This window comes from Oryzias latipes, chromosome 15 (genome assembly GCF_002234675.1).
Source record: "Oryzias latipes chromosome 15, ASM223467v1".
Classification (NCBI taxonomy): Eukaryota; Metazoa; Chordata; class Actinopteri; order Beloniformes; family Adrianichthyidae; genus Oryzias; species Oryzias latipes.
This window is the reverse complement of record NC_019873.2, coordinates 19950951-19975100: the sequence shown is the minus strand read 5'-3', so window position 1 is coordinate 19975100 and position 24150 is coordinate 19950951. Positions and strand designations below refer to the sequence as shown.

The 24150-nt window shown below is 39.9% G+C and overlaps 1 protein-coding gene across 4 annotated transcripts; it reads right to left on the bottom strand.

The window, feature by feature from the left end:
- Window positions 1-10: 10 nt before the first annotated feature.
- On the bottom strand, window positions 11-23723 carry slk (STE20 like kinase). 4 transcript variants are annotated; one of them, XM_011484400.2, is made up of 20 exons: window positions 23063-23723; window positions 20282-20446; window positions 17585-17633; window positions 17011-17160; window positions 16348-16420; window positions 16023-16217; window positions 15783-15864; window positions 15541-15672; window positions 13744-14904; window positions 13542-13672; window positions 12379-12502; window positions 11971-12150; window positions 10701-10793; window positions 9487-9558; window positions 4666-4795; window positions 4288-4412; window positions 3315-3509; window positions 2962-3087; window positions 1542-1655; window positions 11-1457 (listed from the first exon to the last, which is right to left on the bottom strand). In XM_011484400.2, exons 1-20 carry the CDS (start codon window positions 23210-23212, stop codon window positions 1311-1313), a joined length of 3594 nt encoding a protein of 1197 aa, XP_011482702.1. In that variant the 5' UTR covers window positions 23213-23723; the 3' UTR covers window positions 11-1310. The 4 variants fall into 4 exon arrangements, with proteins under 4 accessions (XP_011482702.1, XP_004077392.1, XP_011482704.1 ...); XM_004077344.3 differs by lacking the exon at window positions 9487-9558; XM_011484402.2 differs by lacking the exon at window positions 10701-10793.
- Between the last annotated feature and the right edge of the window lie 427 nt (window positions 23724-24150).

Below are 24150 nucleotides of genomic sequence, written 5' to 3'. Positions count from 1 at the left end.
TTTTTGGCACTTTTTGACATTTTGATAGTTTATTTCAAAAAACAGGTCCATCCAAAGTTTCAAACTATTTACAGGAAAATAAAATCAATTTATAAAGACACATTTGTTCCGACATCCGACATGTGTTAAATGATAAAAAAAGAAAAATCAACATCCTGTCTGGTAACAGAAGCCAGCGTTCATTTGAAAGGTTCAGTCCATCAACATGCACTGAAAATAAAACTCAAAAGGTTATTAAAATATAGCTGGGTGCTTTATGTTCACACATATTTCTAACAGTTAATACCCTGGAATTAACCTCAGCATGAAGAACAATTACAGCGTCGGAAAAAAGGGTATGGAAAACTTGATAAAAGCTTTTTTAAAAACAAAAAAAGTGGTTAAAAAGGCAGGCAAAAATATAGAAATGGTTGTGTCAGCTGTGAATTCAAATAAAGTTTTAGTGAGACAACATTTACAACTGCATAATTTTCCTCTTGCGTGGCAAAAACAGTGCAAATCAACAGCTTTACATTCCATTAGAACTTAGCGGGAAATCACTTTTGTGATGACGGTGCTCCAAATGTCCCAAAGATTTAAAAAAAAAATTAATTCAATAAAATCCATCTAAACTTTGAACAGAAAAGGGTGGAGTTGCAGGACAATCAAAGGACCTAATGTATCAATAAATAAACATATTTTTTTGTCAAATCATAAAACTAAAAGGGTCTTGCTGAGCATTTGTATAAACCTTAAATGTACCGAGCACAAAACACAGCATATTAATTTGAATGCGCGACCTTAACTGACTCGTGACGACGCTACAGGGAGCGCATGGAAAATTGCACAGCCGTAAAACAAAAAAAAATCCTACAAAAATCTTTGAAGCCTTTTTTTTTCCTTCAGTAAGATTGACCCTGCATGCAGTCAAAGGGATTTCCAGTAAAAGGCTTTCTATCAGTCGAAGACAAAGGCTTAGACATCATTGTGGCTGTGAGCACAAATGATATTCAGTTATCCGAGTGCAAACTTTCAAAAGAGGATGCTTTTAGTGCGAGCAGCAGAAAACACAGGGAAGGGTCCAAAAGCAAAAACAAACAAACATGAGGCACTGGAGATCGTTTACACTGTGCGTACGGCTTCACCTAAACGACCATTACAACTTGCTCAAGAAGGTGCAAAATACATTAGACGTTTCCCAGCAAGCTGAGTAGAAACCGCGGTGATGCGTAGGCACGTCATGCTCGCTGATCGTGGAACGGAAACGGAAAACTTGAAAGAAGTTGTCCCACTAGGAAGTCGGCGAGCACAGACAGAGTCTGACAGGACTGCTAGGAGCCGGAGCTGTGCAGGTTTGGTATTGGGTAAAACTTGGATACTCGACTCTGGGTGGTGGGGTTAAGGCATTCCGACTCCCCGCTCATCTTGAAGAAGACCTCCTGCTCCTGGAGTTTCCGTGTGAACTCCTCCTCCAGGGCCTGCGGGGGGCAGCGCATACAGACAGGATGGAGGGATTTCCAGGAGACGTGAATTTTTCAAATCAAAGTGCAAAGTGAAGATACCTTTTTCCTGGGTCTGAGCTTTTCTCTCCACTCCTTTATCTCCTGGCTGTGCTCTTCATCCAGCTCCTTCAGCTTCTGAGTCTCGTGTTCGATCAAAAGATGGCATTTTTCATTCTTGAAAAAAGTCAAAATGAGCAAAAGTTTATCAGTAAAACATATCATTCCCATTTGCAATAGTGTAATAATATCAACTGATAATAATCAGTAGGCATTTTATCTTTGTTACTTAATAAATATTCTGCATTTGGGCTGGTTGAGTATTAAAGTCCCACTCCAATCCTCTTTTGATCTAATGTCAAAGCGTTCCCAGTGGTCTTTTCCTCATGATTAGGTTTTCTAGGACACAGTTTCTGCAGAGCGGCAGGAATTCATTAGAAATTCGCCTGTTGTGGGCAGAACCGTTAACACGGAGCAACACTGCCCCCACTTCCTTCCCAGTTGCTGGGAGCTTGTGGCCCACCCAGTGTATTTTCTACATCACAATTAAACTCTTTTTCAAACAACATTTTTTTCGTCTGCTCCTGATTCACAATAGTTTAAATTAAAAATAAATATTTAAAAATGCAATTTTGAGCTAAATTTTCATTTATATACATCCTCCATCATTAGAAAAGCCACAAGAACATGTTAAATGTTCAAAACACCATTTAGGATTAGAGTGGATCTTCACCAACTTTAAATGGAAACAAAAACAAACAAAAAAGTTGAGGAAACCGTAATACGGGTGGGATTAAACACGGACACTTCTTTCCACTTCCTTTCAAGCAAATTAATCAAACTGTTTGACAGGCATATCTAATAGATTCAATGTGTCATACGTGTACTGCATATATGTACTTTTAGTATAAATAGGTCCATTAGGACTAATTATAATGTCATGAAGATTGAATTATTTTCTTTTATCTTCTAATTAATTTATGAATTAATAGAATAAAAAGATTATTGCTGGAATTGCTTGAAATTACCATATTTTTCAGAGTATAATGCATGTTTTTAACTTAGAGGAATGCCACCTGCATAGTTTAAAATTAAAAAAAATAAAAATAAAATAACTGATGTTTGGTATTTTCCCACTAACAACTGCTAGAGGGCACTGTAGGTGTCTGTATCAATATTTGCTGCTGAAATCAATGCAGAAGAAGAAGTCCTACTTAGTTTTTCGCCTTTCGGGCTTACAGTTTTACGGGCTCGGTGGAATTGTTTGGAGGCGTCACACTTAACTTCAAAAAGTGCGACTTATACTTCAGTGTATCTTATATGTGGTTTTTTCTTCTTTATTTTGCTGGAACTTACAGTGCGGACATAGCAAGTTATAGTTTTGAAAATAGGGTAACGTGAGTGAGTGAGTGAGTGAGTGAGTGAGTGAGTGAGTGAGTGAGTGAGTGAGTGAGTGAGTGAGTGAGTGAGTACTGGCTGGTACCTGCAGCTGCTGCAGCTCCCTAACGTTTGAGTCACACTGCAGCTGCAGATCTCTCATCTGGTTCTCGTGTTTCTGTTGCTGATGGAGTCTCTCGTTCTTCTGCCTCTTTTCCTCCTGTACGGCAAACTGGAAGAAAAACACAAAAATAAAAATAGCTAAGGCTGCAAAGATTCTGAAAGTGTTCTGATAAGACTGAGGAAAAACTCATGAGTTTTGTTTTGTGGAAAAATGGCCCCCTACTTAACAAATTGGTTTCAAAGAACGGTTTGTACTTTAGGCTCAACTTAAAGAGCATATGCCACAGTGATGGTAAAAACCCTGCTTCCTAAAATCAAAGGAGAAGCAGTTTGCACCAGTTTGATCCGTTCCCTCTCCTGCTCTGGGGTGATGGCGGCTGTGGCAGTGATCCTGAGGCTCTTCTTATACATGGCCATGCGCGTCTTGGCATCGCTCCGCTGGATTTTGGGTAAACGCGCTTTCTCCTGAGCCTGTTTGTTCTTCAGTTCTTCAATAAGGCGCTGGTTGTAGCGCTGCATCTGCTCCATTTCCTGATAGACAAAAACAGAGATTTGGGTTATGGAAATTCTAAAGACATTTTATGGTATTTGGGTTTTTTTTCTTAGATTTTTCTTGGTTCTTAAGGTTTTTTAAAATCATTTTTCTTAGGGGTTAAAGTGTGTGTATGTGCCAAGACACACACTTGATTCTTAAATTTAAACCTATTCCATTAAAACTGACTAAAAAAATACCACATTCCTCTGAATGGATGCTTGACATGTTCACATGTTTTTCAATGTCCACTAGATGGAGCTGTTACCTTTTCTCTTCAAAGCTAAATTTCCCAATGATGAAACTTTGTTTCTCGTTACTGCAACCATTAAGTTTTCTATAAATATGAAGTCTTTAAAATGTTTTAATATTAGTTAAAATATATAAGTTTCAAAATTTACATTTATATTTCAAAGAGCTATTAAGAAAAATATATAAACAGCCAACGTTTTCCCAGCAGCTTTAAGATTTTAAATGAATTGAAAAAAAAAATCAATATAATTCGAGATAAAATCCAGACACAATTAAAAGAAACTTGCTGGTTTGTTGATAATACTTCTTTGGACACTATGACAAAATGAAGAAAGAAATTGAAATATTTCCCAAGCCAGTGGTGTCAAACTGATTTTTCCAGTTGTCCCTGCTCCATCTAGTTCCGATTACCTTGATCGGGTGTGTTTCACTAAAAAGAAGCTTAGGCAGGTGAAAAAAAACAAAACAAAAACATGACAGTAAACCCTGCAATAGCAGGGAATCAAACATATGCAGTCCTTTTACCTTCTCATGCCTCTTTAACAACTGATGTCTCTGCATGAAATACTGGTCTTTCAGCTGCTGCTTCAGCAGTTGGTGTTTCTCCTGCAGGTGGCGCTCCTCTAACTCCCACATGGCCGCCTCTCTCGCTGCAAAACACGAGTGCACACAGAAACATATCACGTATGTGTACGAAACAGACGCTTGTTATTCTTTGTGACGTGTTTTTAAAGGGAAGACACAGAAAACACAAGCTGGGCAGGCTGTTAACACGGCCCCCCAGACGATTTTAAACACTTGGTAGACAAATGGAGAATCACTCACATTGCTCTACCATGACAGTCAGTTGTATAAAATCAAAGCAGAAGATATGCTCTGTTTTTCTTTTGTTTTTCAAACTACCTCTCATCAGCTGCTGTTTGTGGTTGAGGCAGTCTCTCTCAATAGTGGCGATCTCCAGTTTGTGCTGCTGGATGATTTTCTTTAGCGCTCCGTCCAGCTCTTGCTGTTGCTTTTGGAGGAACTCCTGCTCCTGAGGAGCCACAAAGAGGAGAACCAGTGTGAGGAGACGACACAGCTGCTTCAGCAGGGGGCAGTAAAGAGCCCAAAATGCTGCAGTGCAAATGAATTTCAGACATTTGTGAAATAAAAGTACGCCATTTCTTCATCCACTTCAAACAACACATAAGGGATGTAGGGATGGGTATCCTCAAAGTGTTGAGTCACTTTACTGCCAATACAGAAAACTATGAAGTTAAAACTTTATTATTAAAATTACAGAATTAAAGACACAAATGTATTGACAGTTTTAACCAAGGATGCCCCAATTTGTTATCATAATAACAATGGCAACAAGAAAAATAAAATTATTTAGAAACGTCATTGCGGCTGGAACGCCGTAGAAAAAACGGAGGCGGAATTAATGTTCAGGTTTGTTTCCTTCTGACCTATTTATTCTGTTGCACAGTCTTGTATACTACATTTGAAGAGTGTATAAAGTGAGTGGCTCAAGACACGACATCAAATAACACGCCAATTCTTAGGGTGGATGAATTTCAGCTCTTAATCCTAAAAGTTTGAGGCCTCCATAGTAAGTTAAATGTACACAGAACCTTTGCCAGCATATCAAATCCATGCTAGCAACATTTCTAGCAATTGCTAATGCTCTGATTTACAATCATGATTAATGGTTTCACTTTTTACTGACCAAAATCGCTTCTTAAGACACACTTCTACAAATGTGAAGAACGAGCTTCACTGTAACACTCAATGTGGCGTGACGAATATAGGATATCTCTCCCTGTAATATAACATGTTTGTAGACAAAATTGAAAAATAAACTCTAAATAGTGAAAAAAATATATTTCTAATGAACTACTGCAGCTCTACAGAAACCAAGTCCCAGAAAAGAACACAGGTTTATGAATTATGACTAAAAACGCTAAAAACGCTTTTAAAATAGATGAAATGATAATCAGAGTGGGGCTTTAAGACCAAGTGGGACTGAGCGATTGGATAAAAGCAGAAAATGATCCCAACTTATCCATGACATAATAATCAGGAGATCCAGTGTCTCAACAGTTTATACTAATAAACAAAATTGTGCAAAAATAGGTAAGTTACTGATTTATTTAGAAAATAAAAATAATAAACATTTGACTTGCTACAAAGAAAATGTTTTAAAACCCTTAAACGTCAGCTTTGGGTTTCTGCCCTCAAGGCAATGGTTTAAAAAACAAATAATCAATATTTAAACAAATTCTTGCCATATCTGAACATAACGTTTGAACAATAACAGAAAGGAATACATTCCGGTGTGGGTACCGGATGTTCTCGGGTTGACGGATGTTCTCGGGGTCCTTCAGGGTCCTTCAAATGAGTTATATCACTAGACGAGACATCACGTGGTTCCTCATGGGAGGAGAGCACCGCCATCTTGGTAAGGTCAAGTTTTGAAGACCAAATCACTTTTATAACATTTAATAAAGAGCTCTGTTTTTGCTTTCAATCACTTCATTATATGAAAAAGAAGAATGGCTTGAAATTGCTTAGTTTTGTTCAGAAATACAAACTTCACGAGTACCCCTAACTTAACTAGTATTAGACTACTCAGATTTTTTCTATGTTCCTTTATTTTATTTTACTTGTGTTTGTATTTATTTGTGTGTTATGTTCATTGTTTCTTTTTTTCCCCTCTTTTGTTTATTTTCTATGTCAATATGTTATATTTGGCAATGGTGACTGATCTTCGAGGCAATATTGATTACATCGTTATTGTTCGTTGTTAACGTTAATGTCATTGTTAATGTATGATACCGCAATTGTCAATAAAGTTTTTAAAAAAAACTTCGCGACGTTAACTCATTGGTCGTGGCAACTTACAGCCAATCAAACAGTGTGACGTCATCATTGGTCGAAGGACCCTGAAGGACCCCGAGAACATCCGGCAACCCGAGAACATCCGGTACCCACACCGGGACAGATCTCCAGTCTTACTAAATCAGTTGTAAAAATACAGCATTTTGTCAGATTGTCTTCTAACATTCAACAGTCTTTAGTGCCTCATAAAAGTGATCTTGAAAAACAAGATCCAGTTAAACCAAGCAGCTTAATTATAAATATGTTTATATTTGATTAATTCCACATGTCTGCTTCCAGCTACACCATTGATCCTGAAGCTTAATGGTACTTAGAGACCATCAGCACTGGAGAAGCAGTTGTGTTGATACCCATCCCTACAAAGAGGCCACTTCATCTGGACTCAGAAAGGATCATGGATGACAACAATCCACGGTGGAAATAGAGAAAGAAGGAAAAGGTCTTATGGACTTTTATGTAAGACAATAACTACATGTACAACAACGCTGTCCAGAGGCCAGGCCAGCACAGTAAATGTCGAAACAAAGAGGAGTTTAACAATTCTTGGATTAAGATCAAGGAGAAAAACAACAGAGTCAGACAGTAAAGTTCAAAAACTACCATTATTTATGATCAAAACAGACACTAAGAAAAACAACAACAGGTATTGACTACAACTGGGTATCACCAATAATTCCTGGATCGATTTGATTAGGTTCCCCACAGCCTGGGTGGATTCGATTCTCGCTTTTGTCGATTCTTTCGATCCGCTTACATGGTTTACATATTTAGACATATTTGTATAGATACCTTAATAATCTATAAATGTTTTGAAAATATTCATATTAATCTGATACAGTTCAAATACATAAAATGTATTAGAGGAAAGAATAAACCAATGAGATTGTTAACACCATATAGTGTTACATTGTGTTACATGGTTTCTCAAACGGAGAAGCTAGGTGGAGCTCGCGCTATAGCATTATACTTCATTCCAGAAGATTTGAGCACAAACTGTGCTTTAGACCACAAATGGTTACTTAAAAAAAACAAAAAAAGTCTCCTTAAAAGAGTTTGGAAAATTCCAGCCTGTAAGTATATAAAGCTTTCTATTTAGTCAGCAATGCATGTTTAGGTTGAACAAGCGTTAGCATTAGCTGTTCTATGCAAAATTCCTAGTGGACTTTGACTTTATTGCTGTTGTGCATTAGGTCACCGAAAAGGAAAGCATAAAAGATCAATCTCTATTTTTATGGATCGATTATTGATTTATTAAGTTTGGATTGATTCCCATCGATAAATCGATTTTTATCAACCCAGCCCTTGTTTTGACAGCAAGCAGTCTGCCAGATTTCCCTTTGACATGACTATAAAACAAACTTAAAGATCCACTCCGATCATCTTTTGATCTATTGTAAAAGCCGTCCCAGTTGTCTTTTAATTACGATGGACATTAAAAATAAAAAAAATACCTGTTATATTCTAGGACACGGTTTCTGCAGAGCAGCTGTAGTTCATCATAAATTCGCCTCTGAGTTTTAGACAGGACTGTTGACATGGAGCAACCACACCCACCCCTCTCCTGTCACCACTCTGTTTCTCTCGCTAGCTTACAGCCTTTCACACTCCCAAGCTAACATTACCGGTGCTACAAAAACAGCTATCAATACTGAAGCTATACAGTCATACTGTTTTGAGCCAGACGCCAGTTCAGATGTGGAAAACAAAGACGTACACGGATCAAGTCGTCTATAATCAGATGCATCAATCAGAATGGAGCGGAGCAGGGAGCTTGTGGCACGCCCAGAGTATTTTCTATGTCACAAATACAATCTTTTTCAAACATCCGATCCTGATTCACAACAATATGAATAAAGAAATATTCAGAAATGCTATTTACAATTATTTTTCTTTATACATGTTCTCCATCATCAGAAAACATGTTAATTTCTTTTCATACTTGTATTTAACTGTTGTACATATTTTTGATTATTTAAAGTATTTTTCACCTTTTTTTTTCTCCACTTCAAGGCGGCTACAATTTCATTGTATAAATATGTACAATGGCAATAAAGAATTCTGATTCTGATGACATCAAAGACACAATTTTCAACGGAGTCTATAATGCAACAGTCTGTCACAGGGATAAAAAATAAATAAAAGAAAAATAAAAATAAAAAAAGAGGCCAGGAAGATAAAGAAAAGTTGCAGGTTTCTAAGAATAATGCAAAAAATAATCTTGAAACTAGATTAATTTACCACATTCTTAAATAAAATAACATCTGTATCATTCAATATCAGGTGAATTGTTATTTTATTTCTGATTATTGCCTTCTTCCTACCATCAATCATAAGTCTGTGCTACTCTGACGTGCTGAGACAATCCATTCTCCTTGACATGGTTTTCCTACAGAATAGCAAAAGAATGCCACACTGGTATTCTACCATCACCCGCTCTGCACTGTGAACAACTGGATGTTGGGTACAGACACGGATCCAGACAGAAGCGGATCAACGACGGCGCCAACACTGGACGTACCAGACTCCACCCATTTAAAACAAACAAAGCTGCAAAGAAATGCGCTGACCAGATGTGGGACAGGTGTGAACTGGTGTAGGAAGAAATACTGAACATGAAAAGAGAGGAGAGGAAGTCACCCCACAAATACAGTGATAAAAACAGCAACGACAACAACAACAAGCACAAAATGCCCGGTGCTGTTGGTGCTTGCATGTGCAGCTCTAAAAGTAAAAGTGAAGCACCACAAACGTCATTTAACTTGACACACATCTAATTATGGGCCAGAGATGGAGAGAAACTGAGGGGGTGGATGGAGGCGAGAGGAAGGGGGGGGGGGCACTTACATCCTGCATCTGAGCGTTGAAGAGTGCGCATGAAGATAACTGAAAAGACTGTATCATAACCTGGGCCACTGCCTGCGGAGGAGAGCACACAGCGCACTCACCCTGATCAGTGTCAGACAACACACAGCAGGCCGACCAACCCCCACACACACACACGTACAAACACACACTGAAACACAACACTCCCTCCATTCCTTCCTGCGCAACAAGCTATTCAGCTATTGAGGGGGGTGTTGGTAAGTTCGAAGCGTACGGCGCCATTCTGACCAAATGTTAGGAGGAAGGGAATTTAACTTAAAAAAAGCAGCATTTACAGATGAGTCCACAAACATATTCATTCCATTTTCATTCTGTTAATACCAGAGAATGCACTGAAAAACTACATTTAATGCAAATGCCGTCGATGATTAACAGAAAATGTTAATAAGCGTTAAAAAATGTTCTCAAATCGCCTCAGTTAGGAGAGAACCCTGAAGGGATTCAAATGGATGAATGTTTGCATAACTAGGTTAGAGTTAACTCTGTGTTAAAAACCAAACATTGTCCTGAAATAAAGACTGATTTTTTTTTTTTACAATAAAGGGGTGTGGCCTACCAACAAACTCACCCCTGATTGGCAAAAAAGGTTCCATTGAAATTTTGACTCAGACCGGCTCCAACACGGCGGAGTCCATATCGTGGAAAAAATGGCGACTGAACTGACTTCATTTGGTTGGAGCCAGAAGTAAACCATTTACCACTGGTGAGGTCACACTCACTGGGTCCAATTCTCATATTCAATGAATTGGTCCTGACTGGCTGTAGCCCATTGTCAATCTATCTCCTCTGTGCTGAGTTTCTTGTAAAGAAAGTGCTCAGTGAGGGCTTTTACAGCCTTAAAACATTAACAATTAAAGTAAAAAAACAAAACAAAAGATGACTACTTTGCAGACTTTAAAAACAACTTATTAAAATGTGTATATAAAATTGTACGTTTTCACTGTGGGAATGTGTTTGAGAAACATTTAGTTTGACAAATGTGAAAGTTCTTGTGAATCATAGAAAGCATAATAAAGAAATTGGGTTTGTTTGAAAGTGGAGCGCAGCTGCAGACTGCCGGGTTTTGTTTGTGCGCGTGCGCACACGACAAGTAAAAAAAGAAAGAATAAAAAGGAAAACAGAGAAAGTCTGTGTAGGACTTGCAAAAAGTAAGGCATAAAAGAGTTGCTCTTTACCTCAACCGTCTTGAGGAGCGACAGGTCTTCCTTTACACGTTTCAAGAGGTCTTGTCTCATGTTTTTGGGGGCCTGTCCGACCTCCTTAATGGCCTACAGTGCGTGAGTATGCAGACACGGGTTGATGCAAACTGTTCGAGAAGGAAATCTAACAAAGCTGGGCAACGGCGGGGCGCATGCATAGCCTGGATTGAGCGGCAAGAGCTCCAGCATCCGTCCACCAACAGGTTTAATGTCAGCATGCTTCATTTCCACAATCTGCATTTGAAGTTTCATTAGGATAAAAAACTTCACAGCCCATCAGAGCTGTCAGATTCAACAGCCTGTGTTAGATTCAAGTCAAAGGAAACCTTTGGATGCCACCAGACGTTAGTCTCAACAACGCCTTCACCGCTTAATTGATTCCCGCACCCATAAGTATGATCATTAGAGCCTCAAAAACAATAAAGAGAATTAAAAGAAAGTAACTGATTTGAAACTGTTTGGCAATTAATTCTGAGTTTTACGTCTTTGCTTCAAGAGGCAGACTTTCCTGTAATCTTTTGTTGCTGGAAAACTGTTACTCAACCTTTAAAGATTGCATAAAATCTGTCCCCCTGGAAGCAAAGTGTGGGAGTGAGCGTTTTATCATACAATCCCAAATCAGTTACTCTGATGCAATACTCGTCTTTTTAAACCCACAGACACCCAACACCTCTCAGAAAAGTCATACATGTCCGACCAAAGCCACCACACGCACTCGAAATGAGACAAAGTTAGTTTAACACACATTTAAGAACATTTTTGAAACAACAATGAGAACATTTTAATGATGAGAAGAGGCCTGAAGTGACATAAGCCAATACAGACACCTGCGATCAGTCTGTGACCCAGAATGAGGAAAGCACAGATCAACCTCCAAAAAAAACAGAAAAAAATAGGAAAAAGAAGGCAAAGCTGAAAATCTAAAACCACATCTGAAAACACCAAGCAAAGCATCAAAAGGATTCTAGCGAGCAGGAAAGACTTGAAAAGAGTAGAAACTGTTTTTTTTAAAAAGAATTTAGAAATCTAAAGTGAACTCAATGTTCAGAACACAGAGGAACAGAGAAACATGGTTCAGCCTGCAAGTTGCTATCTATTGTACTCCCGTTCTACAGGACAGAGCAGGAGGAAAGATAAGGAAGAAACAATGAGATACCAGCAAGGCTTTGGATCACAAGCTCAGAAATGTCATGCAAACAAAGCCAAAAAGACCAACTGCAGGCCCTCCCCCCATGCGGGACCCTACCTCTTTCTTCCGGTTTTTCATCATGTTTTGGAACTTGGAGAGCTCCTTTTCTTGATCGGTTTTGATGCGCTTGGCTTCGTCTCGGAGCCGGTTGGTGTGATCCTGTTCCAGGCGTTCGATGGTCTGCTTCTGCTTCTTCTCTAGATTCTCCACCTCCTGGTCGTATTGACGCTTCTTTACCTACATAAAAAACAAAGCAACAAGAAACAAAAATTGGATTTGAGACATGATGTGGAAACTGATGTTTAAATGTCAACAGAAATCTTCCAGTACAAAAGTAAATCTAAAAATAAAAAGAAACACCCCACCCACTTAGGTCTTTCATGATTATTTTCTCACCCCATTTCGCAACGCGGCAGCTCACTTTTGAGTTTGGAAAAGCAAAAGTAGCCACCCAAATGGACTCACAGTAGTTTCTTGATCAAAGCGTCGGTAGATCTGCTCTCTCTGCTGCAGCAGCTTGTTGCTCAGCTGCTGCTGGGCCCTCTGCTCCTCTTTTTGAAGAAGACGCAGCTCTCTTAGCTCCTGACGCCTGAACACAAACCAGAAACCCCACATAGTCTCCCTATATTTACTTCCAATGACAGAAAGTGATATTATTGCCCTGTTCTGATTCAAATCCATCCTCTGGAAACAATATTTGATAAATTTATGTGCTTTTACATTGTATTCAAACACAGCAAACAAATCAAACAGTTTCTGTACAGAACCAAGTCTTAAGGCCTGTTCACACCGGGACGAATTTCGCCGGCGATTTTCGCCGACGTTTAACGCCTCGTGACTAAACAAAGGGCACCAACGAGAGTGTGCACACCGACGCGAAAAAACGCGACGCGTTAAAGCGTCAAAAAAAAAAACGCCTCGGGTTCGTTTTTTTTTTTCGACGCGTCGCGTCGAAATCTACTCGACCAATGAGAATGGCGCTTTTGCTCACGTGTCTGGAGCTTCTGAAGTTACAGTAAAACACAACTTGGGGGCGCTCAAACACAAAACTGCCTTGCTGAGCACACATACCAGCGAAGAAGATAGACGCCAAGTAGCGTCTACACTGCCGCGAAGCAATAATGACGGACATTCTAAAATATCCCCGAACCAAGCACCAGTTGGACCTACTGGTGCTTGAAATATTCATGTTTTCGTTGTTTGATTCTGACAAGCGTGTAAATACTTGCTCTCTTCTTCTGAGTGAAAAGCGACTTTAAGAAGCGTAAAGTTGCGCAGCGCCACCTTGTGTACAGGAGTATTTCTGTTTTACATTAAGCGCCATCTAATGTCAGGGAATGAAATTGCATGTTCACTCCACTCATCGTCAGCGAAAATCGCCTGGGTGTGAACACAAAAAACGTGGCGAAAAACGCTGGCGAATAACGCCTGGCGAATATTCGTCCCGGTGTGTACGGGCCTTTAGCTTGGAAGATGGCAGTAACAATGCCGAATTAATCATGGCAGACGACCCATCTGGTGTTTTTAAAAGCTGTGATAGGAAGAGAAACTATTTAAGGCAGGGTTGTTAAATGGGTCACGTCCCATTTAGACTGACAGAGTGTCAAGCAGATGGGAGGCAGGCGCACCTCAAGAACCTCATCTCCTCATTCTTGGTGTCGTTATCCGTCACTATCTTTGACGTCGTCACGCTGACCTCCACACCGTCCACCATAAATTTGCGCGTCTTCTTCAGGGTCTTCTTCTGACGTTTCGATTCCTACGCAAATAAAAGAGGCTTTCAGAGTTTGTATGATCTAGCTTGGTGAGCTCTAGATGACTTTTCACTACCTGCAAAGAGACAGATCCTCCTTCTTTGCTTTTGGACAGGAAGCTGGAGATGGACAGATTGAGGTCGAGGCTGTTGCCGTCAGCAGCAGAGCTGCTTCCTGAATCCGAGTCCTTCTCCACGTCTGACTTGATGACAGCGGGGCTGCCATGCTCCGTCTTGGTCTCTGAATCCGTTTCACTCTCTTGGACAGAGACGGCATCAGGGACAGAGCTGTTGTCTGCTTTCTCCTCATCTTTAGCAGTCTGCTCTGAATCCTGAGAGCTTTCTATCCCTTGCTCCTGCAGATTAGACTCCTCTGTGACTAGATTCTTACTTTCTGGTTGTTCTGGCTCCTTGGAGGCTTCCTCCTTTGGCGTCTCCTCTGAATGACTTAAGCTCCTGTTCTCTACAAGATCATCAGTGGAGGACTCATCCACACTTAATGTCGTGACTTGATTTCCCTCTGCTTCTGTGACATATTCATCCATCTTTTTATCTCTGCCATTAACCATGCCTTCTTGAATGTACTCTGTCTCATCTGGTTCCTTGGTTTCTTCTTCCACCTGTGGCACCTTCTCTGATGTGGTTTCTGTGGTAGAAGTCATGTCATTTGCTTCATCTTGTGATTCTAGAGATTTTTCATTGTCCATTTCTTGTTTTTCCTCTTGTTTCACATCCTTTGGTTCCTCTTCATCAAGTACTTTAATTGCATCATCCCCCAATTTCTTCTCATCCGTCTTCTTCTGCTCCATGTCTCTACTGTCCACCTTATCCACTGCTTGTTGATCGTCTGTGACCAGTTCTGGGGAATTCACCTTTTCTCCAGGTGTTTCTAGCTCCAAAACTACATCCCCATCTGTGACCTTTTCTGCTTGATCCTCCTCTGCTTTAGGCTGCATGGAATCTTGGGATATAAAGTCCTTGCTGTTCTGGCTCAGACAAGAGGCCAGGTCTTCATTACTGGCATCAGACACCTCATTGAGCTTCTCCTCTTCATTCTTATCTACTTCACTCGTTCCAAGTCCTTCATCAGAAAGCTTATCACTGGCCCTGTCCTCTGTGCGCTCAGCTTCCGTCGTTTCTGTAACAGATTCCAGAGTTGGGGGAGTCGGTAGAGCTTTGTCATCTTCTGAACTGGCAACGCTGACATCTGATGGCACTCGCTTGTGGCCAGGAGCCGCCTGAAACCATCAGTGGAAAAGGTTTAGTTTCTCGGAGGCCCAAAATCGACTCGAATAAACATTTACTTTAATCCTTGGTACACACCGAGCATGTGATGCACATTCAAGATCATGCTAAATAAGCATTCTTAAACACAATTTTAGCATACAGTGTTCACACTGGACTGTTGCTACCTGATACTAGTGTGTGTACTCACAGTTGGCAGAGGCTTTGTGCAAAATGTCAAAGTGGTGCAAATCTTGCTCTAAGCTTTTTTTCACAGCTCTATTCTGATATATCAAGACTTGGCATCAAACAATTCTGGTCAGACACAAACAGCAATTCTTCATTTCTCCTTCATGATCCATTTTCAAATGGTTGGCACTTCCATGTAGTGGAAAGGGCGCCATCTTTACGTCAATACCAAATCTGATTCTCTGACTGGTCAAAGTTCAACGGGTTTAACTTTCAACGCCTATTCAACGGTTGCACGTTTTGCAAGTAAAGCCTGAAACCGGACTTAAAAACTTGTGAATGCGTAGAGCCTGAAACGTGTTCTTACATAGACTTTTCATTGGAAGTGGTCACTTGAACACGCGTTTCCCAGCCTGCTGTGAAAGTAGCATAAATGTGTTTAAATGATTAAGAGCTTTCACCATAGGTGTGTCGGGCTCTTCCTCCTCTTCATCTTCTTTGCTATCCTCAATCTCCTCTGTGACTTCTGCTTTGGCCTCAGCGATAAGCTCTAAGAGGGGTCTGCTGTCAGATACACTGCTGACAAAAGGATGCTATGCAGAGAGGAAAAAAAGAACAATATGTTGGAGAATAACTGCATTTTTAACAGTTGGCAAAACAAAACTTGGGGATAATAGTACATTTATAAAAAGGTGCAGCTCACCTGTAGGAGCTGTAGCGGGCTCCACCTGTTGTCTACATTCTTGTCAAGTGCTTTCCGTAGAAAGTCGCTGAACTCTGGAGACCTTTTAAGAATAAATGCAATAAAAGGTTTGCAATGGCCTGTAAAAACTCTGCTTTTAGGGTTCTCCTTTCACCTCTTTCCCCACACAATAATAAAACTTCAAAACCTGAAAAAGCTCCCAGAAATCTCTATTTAATGAACACTAGCACAGCATCTCACCAGCGAGAGGGCTGCATGAGAGTGGGAGGCTCAGACTTGGCTATTTTCAGTAGCACTCTCATGGGATTCATCTCATGGTTGGGCGGTTCAACCTGTGCCATCTCGATCAGGGTCACCCCCAGCGACCAGATGTCGGCTTTGTAGTCGTACGGACGGTCTTTCGAAGTTTCGCACATCACCACCTCTGGAGCCATCCTAAAACAATTCAGTCAGGCTGTCATGAAGCAGGTCTTGGAGCAACAAAAAGTGTATTTAACTGAAACACAAGTTCCAAGCACCAACGACGAAAGGGGTAGATGGCTTTTTTTTAGGCCGTATGACTCACCAATATGGAGTACCGATGAAAGAAACCCTTCTCTGTAACGTCTTGGTATTTTTAGCAGACACTCCAAAGTCAGCTGAAAGTAAAAAGTGCTTCTTTCATTACAGAAGTAAGCTAAATCTTCTCGATTTACCAACTTGATCAGTAAAAAGTCAATATAAACTACACCAATACCCATTTTGGAGCCTTCTCCTAAATCTGATCTCCAGAATGAATCACAACATTCTCAGGTTCTCATACGTCCTTCAATAGATCTCTTATCTATGTCAGAGTATCCTTTTTCCCTTTGCTTTTTAAATAGAATGGAAGATCAATTAAATCCCTGACGCCCAGCTTGGTGATTATTGTTTGCCAGGCTCCTCCATGGCCCTCTGCCTACAAAACATGAATCACCAAGGAGCAAGCAGCTATTGATGCTACAGCAGCTACGTGAATACTTCACTTGTGGAATTATATAACAACTCCTGTATTTAAGTGATTTAGTCAGTGAGAAACACATCACTTTCCTTTTTTTTTTTTACTTTCTGAACTTGATGACACATAAATGAGTCATTATAGTGTCCTGGTTTGCAGGCTCTCCGTTTCTGCAAATGATCGGAAAATGGCAAAAAAGAAAACAAAAAAACAAAACAAAACTCCTCTTCTACAAGGAGGGAGATGCTTTACCAAGTTTCACCTCTCCATCTAAAGACAGGAGGATGTTTCCAGCTTTCAGGTCTCTGTGGATGATCTTCCTCTCGTGGAGGTAGACCAAAGCCTCCAAGGTCTGCTTACACACCACTCGGATCTGGGGCTCGGTCAGGGGTCTCTCCAGTTCTGTGGGGCAAGTATCAGGCTATTAACAAGACAGGGCCATCTGGATGCATTAAGGCTAAACATGACTCTCTTTTGGTATCCAATAGCAACCAGAGGACAAGCCCCACCTTTCTTTGCACATGCAGTAAAACAATACCAGACAAATCTATACCAGTCAGAACAATGTCCTTCTTCAAGGTTCACAGCAAGACACACATGGGAGGCTACAGGCTGGATGGACCAAGCAACCCTCGAAACATGAGCTAGGATAATTACACACTTGGAAGGGCCTCTCATACCCAGGATAAAGGGGGGGGGGGGGGGGAATCCCACAGTCAAGGCTCCAGGACAGAATAAAAAAGAGCTGGCACACAGTTCTGGAGCAAAGAGAGAGAGCCCAGCTTTATGGAGTTGTTCCATTTTCCTCACTGAATGAGGGACTTACCCAACATGATGGCATCAACCGCTCCACCAGCACAGAACTCTATCAGAATCTGAAAAAAATGATGAAGTAATGTTCCGTTTAACAGTTAAAGCTCGAGTTACACACAAAAGCTTCACTGTGTGGCCTTTTCTTTAAAAAAGAACTAGAATTTTTACAAATATGTAAAAAAAAAAAAATACAAATCTTTTCATACAAAAGAGGTTCATCTGATACTTAACTGAGAATTTGTTGAAGACAATCACAAGCTTTGAGCTGCACATTAAAATGTATTGCTTTAAAAAAATAAAATCATTCTTGAACACTAATTTGTTTTATAATAAACTTTCTACATTTAACAAAAAAACTGAATTAACAGATACATCATCTTTGTGTACAGGGCTCCAGACTAACTTTTTTCATTCGGAGCACTGTGGCCCCCAACTGAAAATTTTAGGGGCACAACCAGAAAATTTAGGGGCGCATACCGTAAATCAACATTCTAACCAAATCTACTAATTTCCACTGTATTATGAATAAATACTTTAATAATAGATGCAGAAATTACAATGTGCTGTTTCTAATTCAGTGTCACATTTTAATCTGCACTTTTGAAGATGCAACAACAAGGTAAACTGACAGAAGAAGGTAAACTGTAAAAGAACGGGCGATGTTCACTGGATATCAGAACAATCGATACAGATACCCGAGATCAGAGAGGGGCTCAAAAACTGATGGAAATTTATCTTGGTGACACCAAACAAGTGCAGCCAAGACGCACAATAAGCATGTTTGAGATCACCCAGGTGGACGCAACGCTGTTCAGATCTCCTGGTGTGTGACATATATTTTTGTTTTTGCTCCAAAATCACCTGTCAATCATCACAAAAATATCAGGAGAAAGGGGCGGGAGCAGCAAGGCCCCAACCAACCGAACGCAGCTGGAAATTTAGTACTGAACTGACTGAAAGCTGCCCTATGACTACAAAACAATGCATTATGGGACATGTGTCCTGATGGTTTTTGTAGTTAAGTGAGAAATTGAAATAATTTAAAATACCAATTGATTAAAAATAGGCTACATCCATTACAAAACCTTCAAATAAATGTAAAATATATAATAACACAGATCATACTAAGGGGGAGAGGAATATTAAAACTAAATTGAACTGAATTGAACTTCAACTTCCTGTTCTCCTTCAGTCTCGCTGCAGATTCGTGTGCGTCATTCATACAAACTGGCAGGACGCATTAAAATTAAACTTTCATTTCAAGGTGGGGGCCACAAATAGCCCGCGGACTGCGAGTTTGAGACCCCTGCTGTAGACTCTGGCACTGGTACACCAGCCGCAGGTCGGAAGAGCGAATCAATTGTTCGCTTACTCATAGCTCAGATGCACGCACAGGTTGTGATGATATTTGTCTCCGTTTCCTTCCCACAGATGTTTACGCGCGCTCGATTATCTTTAGGCCCCTCCCCCTACACGCATTTTAGCCACTTACGCGAGTGTGTGCTCTCGTCTCATGAGTATGTGTGCGAGTTTGTGTGTGTGTTTGCGTGCGTGTGCGCTCGCGTCTCATTGATTATTTCATTGATCATTGACTTGCCCCTTCCACGTTTAATGTATAAAAAATACGGAGGATGGGGGAGGCAAATTTACTGGTCGCACATGTGCGACTGGATGTAAAATTCAGTCGCACACTCTCAAATTTTGGTCGCAAAATGCGACCAAATGGTCGCAGTCTGGAGCCCTGGTGTACGTTTAAATCTGAGAGCTTTGATTTGTTTATTTTGTTTGCACTGGTAGCATTGTTTTTCTGTGCCTGTGTGTGCTAATGCCTCTTAGCCAGGTCTCTCCAGGGACTTCCTGGTCAAATAAATAAAAAAACAGAAGATTTGTAGAAAAGAAAAACTTTTTTTTGCATAGATTCTTGATTTTATAAGCCAAAACACAAAGGTTGTGCCTTTAGCTGCACAGAAATAAATCATTAAACCAGTTTAGTTTGTTGCTATGCTTCACATTGTTTGATTCTATAAAAAAAAGAAACATCTCAAACTGAGCACCGCCCTCTATTTAAGGACTCAAACAAAGAATACCTGGAGTGGTCATACCTGTTCTTCATATTAATAGTAAGACACTCTCACTTACAGTGTGTATTAGGATTCTTTATGGGTTTACAAAATGTCAAGCAAATAAAGTTATCCATAAAATAACTTAAAAGCCATTTAAGAATAAATAGGCTGCACATAAAACACACATGCACCTAAGCATACTTCATCCTGCTTAAACACAGGGCCAAGAAGTCCGTGCAGCTCTGAATTATTCACCAGCACTTTCTCCAGCCACAAAAGTGACTCCATTATCTTCCTATAGTTGTGACCAGTCCACAAGGGGCAGTCACATGACACCACCTGCCAAGTCCTAATAGCTCTGGGGCCTCTGAGCCCACAGGGGGGAGATCTGTAGGATAGGCTTTATGTGTGCGTACTCAACATATTCATTTTTGCTCAGAAAATTATCAATATGAAAAATCTATTGCATTTCCTTCTTCTTGTGTAGAGTTTATGTCAAAAAAGTGCTTTAAAATCACTCAAAATATCAAACGTGTCGCTTAAGAAGAATTTAAGCATCTCTGGTTCACCGTCTTCCCGTTTCTTTTTTTATCCTTAGAGGATCTGGCAACAAATGTTTCTCTCACTAAAGGCACAAAATGACTTACCCAAAGTTTGGCTTCAAAATAAAAGGCATCCAGCAGTTTGACGATGTGAGGGTGGTCACAAGAGGCCAGAATGTCAATCTCCACCATGTAGTCCTCCAGCTCATCTTCTGATTTTGTATCGATGACTTTAGCAGCTGCAAGAGTCCCGTTCTGTTTGTTCTGAGCCTGAAACACATTTAAAAAAGGTAAGCAATCTTTTATTTTATTCTCCACATAATGACAGAAATAAACCAGAAAAAAGGACACAGTGATTGGTTGAACATTTGGGGTAATACTTCTTTTTTTCTATATTACATTACACAACATTTAACCTGCATTACTTTGTGAGAGAGGTTAAAAGAGGGATGCATATTGATGAATACTAGAAAAAATTGCTTTAAAAAGGAGGACATTTATAAAGAAAATTAAGCTTAAAATAGCATTTCTGAGAATGTCTTTATTCAAATTGTGAGGTGAGCAGAAAAAAAACAATGCAGTAAATAAAAGCTTGTAAGTGTGACATACAATTACTACGGCAAGCCATGAGCTCCCTGCTGTGCACTATTCAGACGCATCTGCATGTAGACAACTAGATCCATGTATCTGGCTCCAAACTGTACGGCTGGATAGCTCCAATATTGATCATTTTAGTTGCACCAGGTGAGCTTGTAAATAGATGGGTGACAGGAAGTGGGGACGGGCTTCCTCCACCCCCATATTTCAGCTGCAATTTTTTCTATGTACTAATTCCAGTCAGCAGAATGTATGTCCAAGAAAAATTGAAAAAATTTCCTTTTTGTGGCTAAAAACAAGATAATCATGACAAAAAAAACAAAATAAAAAACACTGGGAACACTTTTAGAATAGATATAATGTAGATTGGAGTGGGCCTTTATAGACACAAAACAATCTGTCACCTATTGTGACAAAACCGAGATTATAAATCCCATTTTCTTTCCCTCTTTTTTCCCTCCTTTCCCTTTGTAAAATGCACACCTCGGGGTCAAACCTAAAGTTATAGGTTTCACATTTAGTGGGTGTGTTTGTCCAAATTAGGGTCCAACACAGACAATCGCAAAGTGCCCAAAACGCCCAGAGGGAAAAAAGGAGCTGCAAAGTTATTTTAAGGCCAGCCTTGGACCCAGTGTTTATGGAGACCAACTCAATGTCAGGGAGTTGAGGGAAAAAAGAAAAGGGAGGGAGAGTTAACACCAACGGTCTGCGTCAGATCCTATTTGCACATTCGCCGTGACACACGCCTTCCCCTCACGCTGGTTGACATCTGTGTGACAGACCACTGCTAACACATACGCTGATTTAATGTCAGCTTTAGAAAGCCATCACTCTCCCTTTATTGACAATTCAACTGCCTTTAGGGAGAAAACAAATCTGACTTTAGGGAGTGTCATTACCTTTAAAGACGATCCAAATCCAGATTTCTCATTGAAAATAAGTTAACCACAAAGATTCAAAATAAAAAGGAACAGCACATTTATTAATGACTCCCTCTATAAAGTGATTGTCTAAGTAGTTTGTTTTGTTTTGGGGACCTAAAGATGACTCACCTCTTGTCCATGAAGCTGCGATACAGACCATGCTTTATGAATCAATGAATGAAAACCCTCTGTTTGTCTTTCTTCCTTTGTTTCCCACTAAAACAGCTGATTCACACCATAGTCAGATCACAGCCACCACACCTAAATGAGACACCCAGTGGATGGCTGAGAAATGCCTCGGCCTAAAGGGAATAACATGACCCTATGAAAACAAATTCTCTCAATAGTTAAACGGTTAACCAAACAACCAACTAAGAGGACTTGAAAACAAATGAAGGCAAATAGAGATTCAAATGGGCTTTTAACTGCAAAAACTGGATCACAAAGGTGGAAGGAAGGAAGGGAGGAACTACAAGAGGCGAACGGAGAGAAGCCATTTCACAATCAATTACAACATCATATATTAACTCAAAACATGAAAGCCTTCATAAGTTTATAAAAACTAAACTATCCTGCTTAGCTTAACAGTTATAGTTGGTTTTTTTTAAACTACATCAAACCATGTTTAAAAAAATTCAAAAAGCTCATTTAAATGCAGAAATGTCATACAAAGGTAACTAAAAAAAGATGAGTCTACAGGTTTTATGGTTGCAGATTCATAATAATAATTTCTAACTATATATAGTGAGTCACCATGTTGTCTTTCAAGGCAGGATTGTGTTGTGCCATAAATAAGCTCTATGTAAAATATGCAAAATATATATGGAGCCAACTGTTTTGTAATTGTAAACAGACTAATGGCTTCATTGTTTGCAGAACTTTTATTTTAACCTCTTGTATTGTAACCTTGTACAAAAAAGTGTAACATTATCACCAATTTTCTTTAAATGTCAAACAACTTTGGAAAAGAGTGACTTCAATGGCTTTTCTGTGGAAAGGGTGAGTTGGGGTTCAAATCTGAAAATAATGCGTTAGCAGGGCATGTTTTTGACCTCAAAAACAACGCACGCGCCTGATACTTCCGACCTAGCTTGTGAACTCTCGGTTGCAACAGTGAATTCCACCTTCACAGGATAACAACCAAGAGTCTGAACGAGTTAGCAGCCATATAAACCTATTGAAAGGAAAATAGAAGTTGCTAGAGAGCTTAACGAAAGACGAGGCCTGAGGAGCTGTGCACGAGCTGTCATTTCAAGCTTAAGGTTTTCTTGTGACGTCCACACGACGCAGTTTGAGTCACCAAGCTGGACATGTACACCAAATAAATTGATTTTTTTAAACCACAACTTAAAACACATTAACTCACCTTGAAGACTTTCCCAAAAGCACCATCTCCCAGCTCCCCAATGATTTCCCATATCTCCTCTGGATTGGCATCTCTGTGCACGTGCTCATACTGCTTCTTCTTTTTGTCGGGCCCTAACTTGAATATCTTGCGAAAATTAAAGAAGGACATCTTTTTTTTTTTTTTTAGCTAAGAACTACAAAGCGGCGGATGAGAGTCTGGTTATTTCCGCCTTGAAAAAAGAAAATAGCGGTTCCTCCCGACAAGGAGCTCAAAATATGGCTATGGTATGGGTTTAAGCATGCAGGTGTTAAACAACAGCTGACAGGCAGACGCTGAAGCCATTCAGCTATGAAAATGTCAATTAGAACTTCCCTTAGTCACAAGAATCACACCATAGCTAGCAGCCTTCACAGGACGGTAGAGCTAGAGGTGAGGGATACGGAGAGGAGGAGTTCGCTGTTTGTTAAAGCTAACGTTCCGTTTTGGTCCTTTTTTGGCAGAAAAGGGGGGAAAAATCAAGTTAAAAAGAAAATTCTGACAATATCATCAAATCCGAACTAAAACACCGCATATTCCAGGATTCTTGAGAGGAAAAAAGGGATAATCATCAGACCTCATGCTTTGCCTGGCTGAGCACACAGAAGTTGGCGGACCAAAGTCAAGTTTTGTTTTTAGCTCAACTACGATCATGTCCGGTATAATTTCAAAATAAATCTCACCAGCGCTTACACGTTACTACACTGTTCCATCCGTCAGTACAACGTAAACAAACAAATACCATTGATGATATAAGCGGTTAATTTTTTTTAAATAGTGCGGAAAAAACGATGCCGTTTATAGCAACCCCAAACATTACCCATGTTTTTAGAATTCAGTTTTGCAGGGAATGTATTGCAAATCTGCGAATTATATTAAATGCTTGAATCACCGACTGTATAAGATAACTCATATATAACACGTTTGGATTCCAATACACAGTCAATAATGCTCGAAACAAGATACAAACGAGCCTCTGGATTAGCATAGAACGCTAAAGACCTTTAGGTTGAAAGAGTCTTAGGTGTGCTTCCGTTAAAAACTGTGATGTCACCCAGGAGCTTAATGGA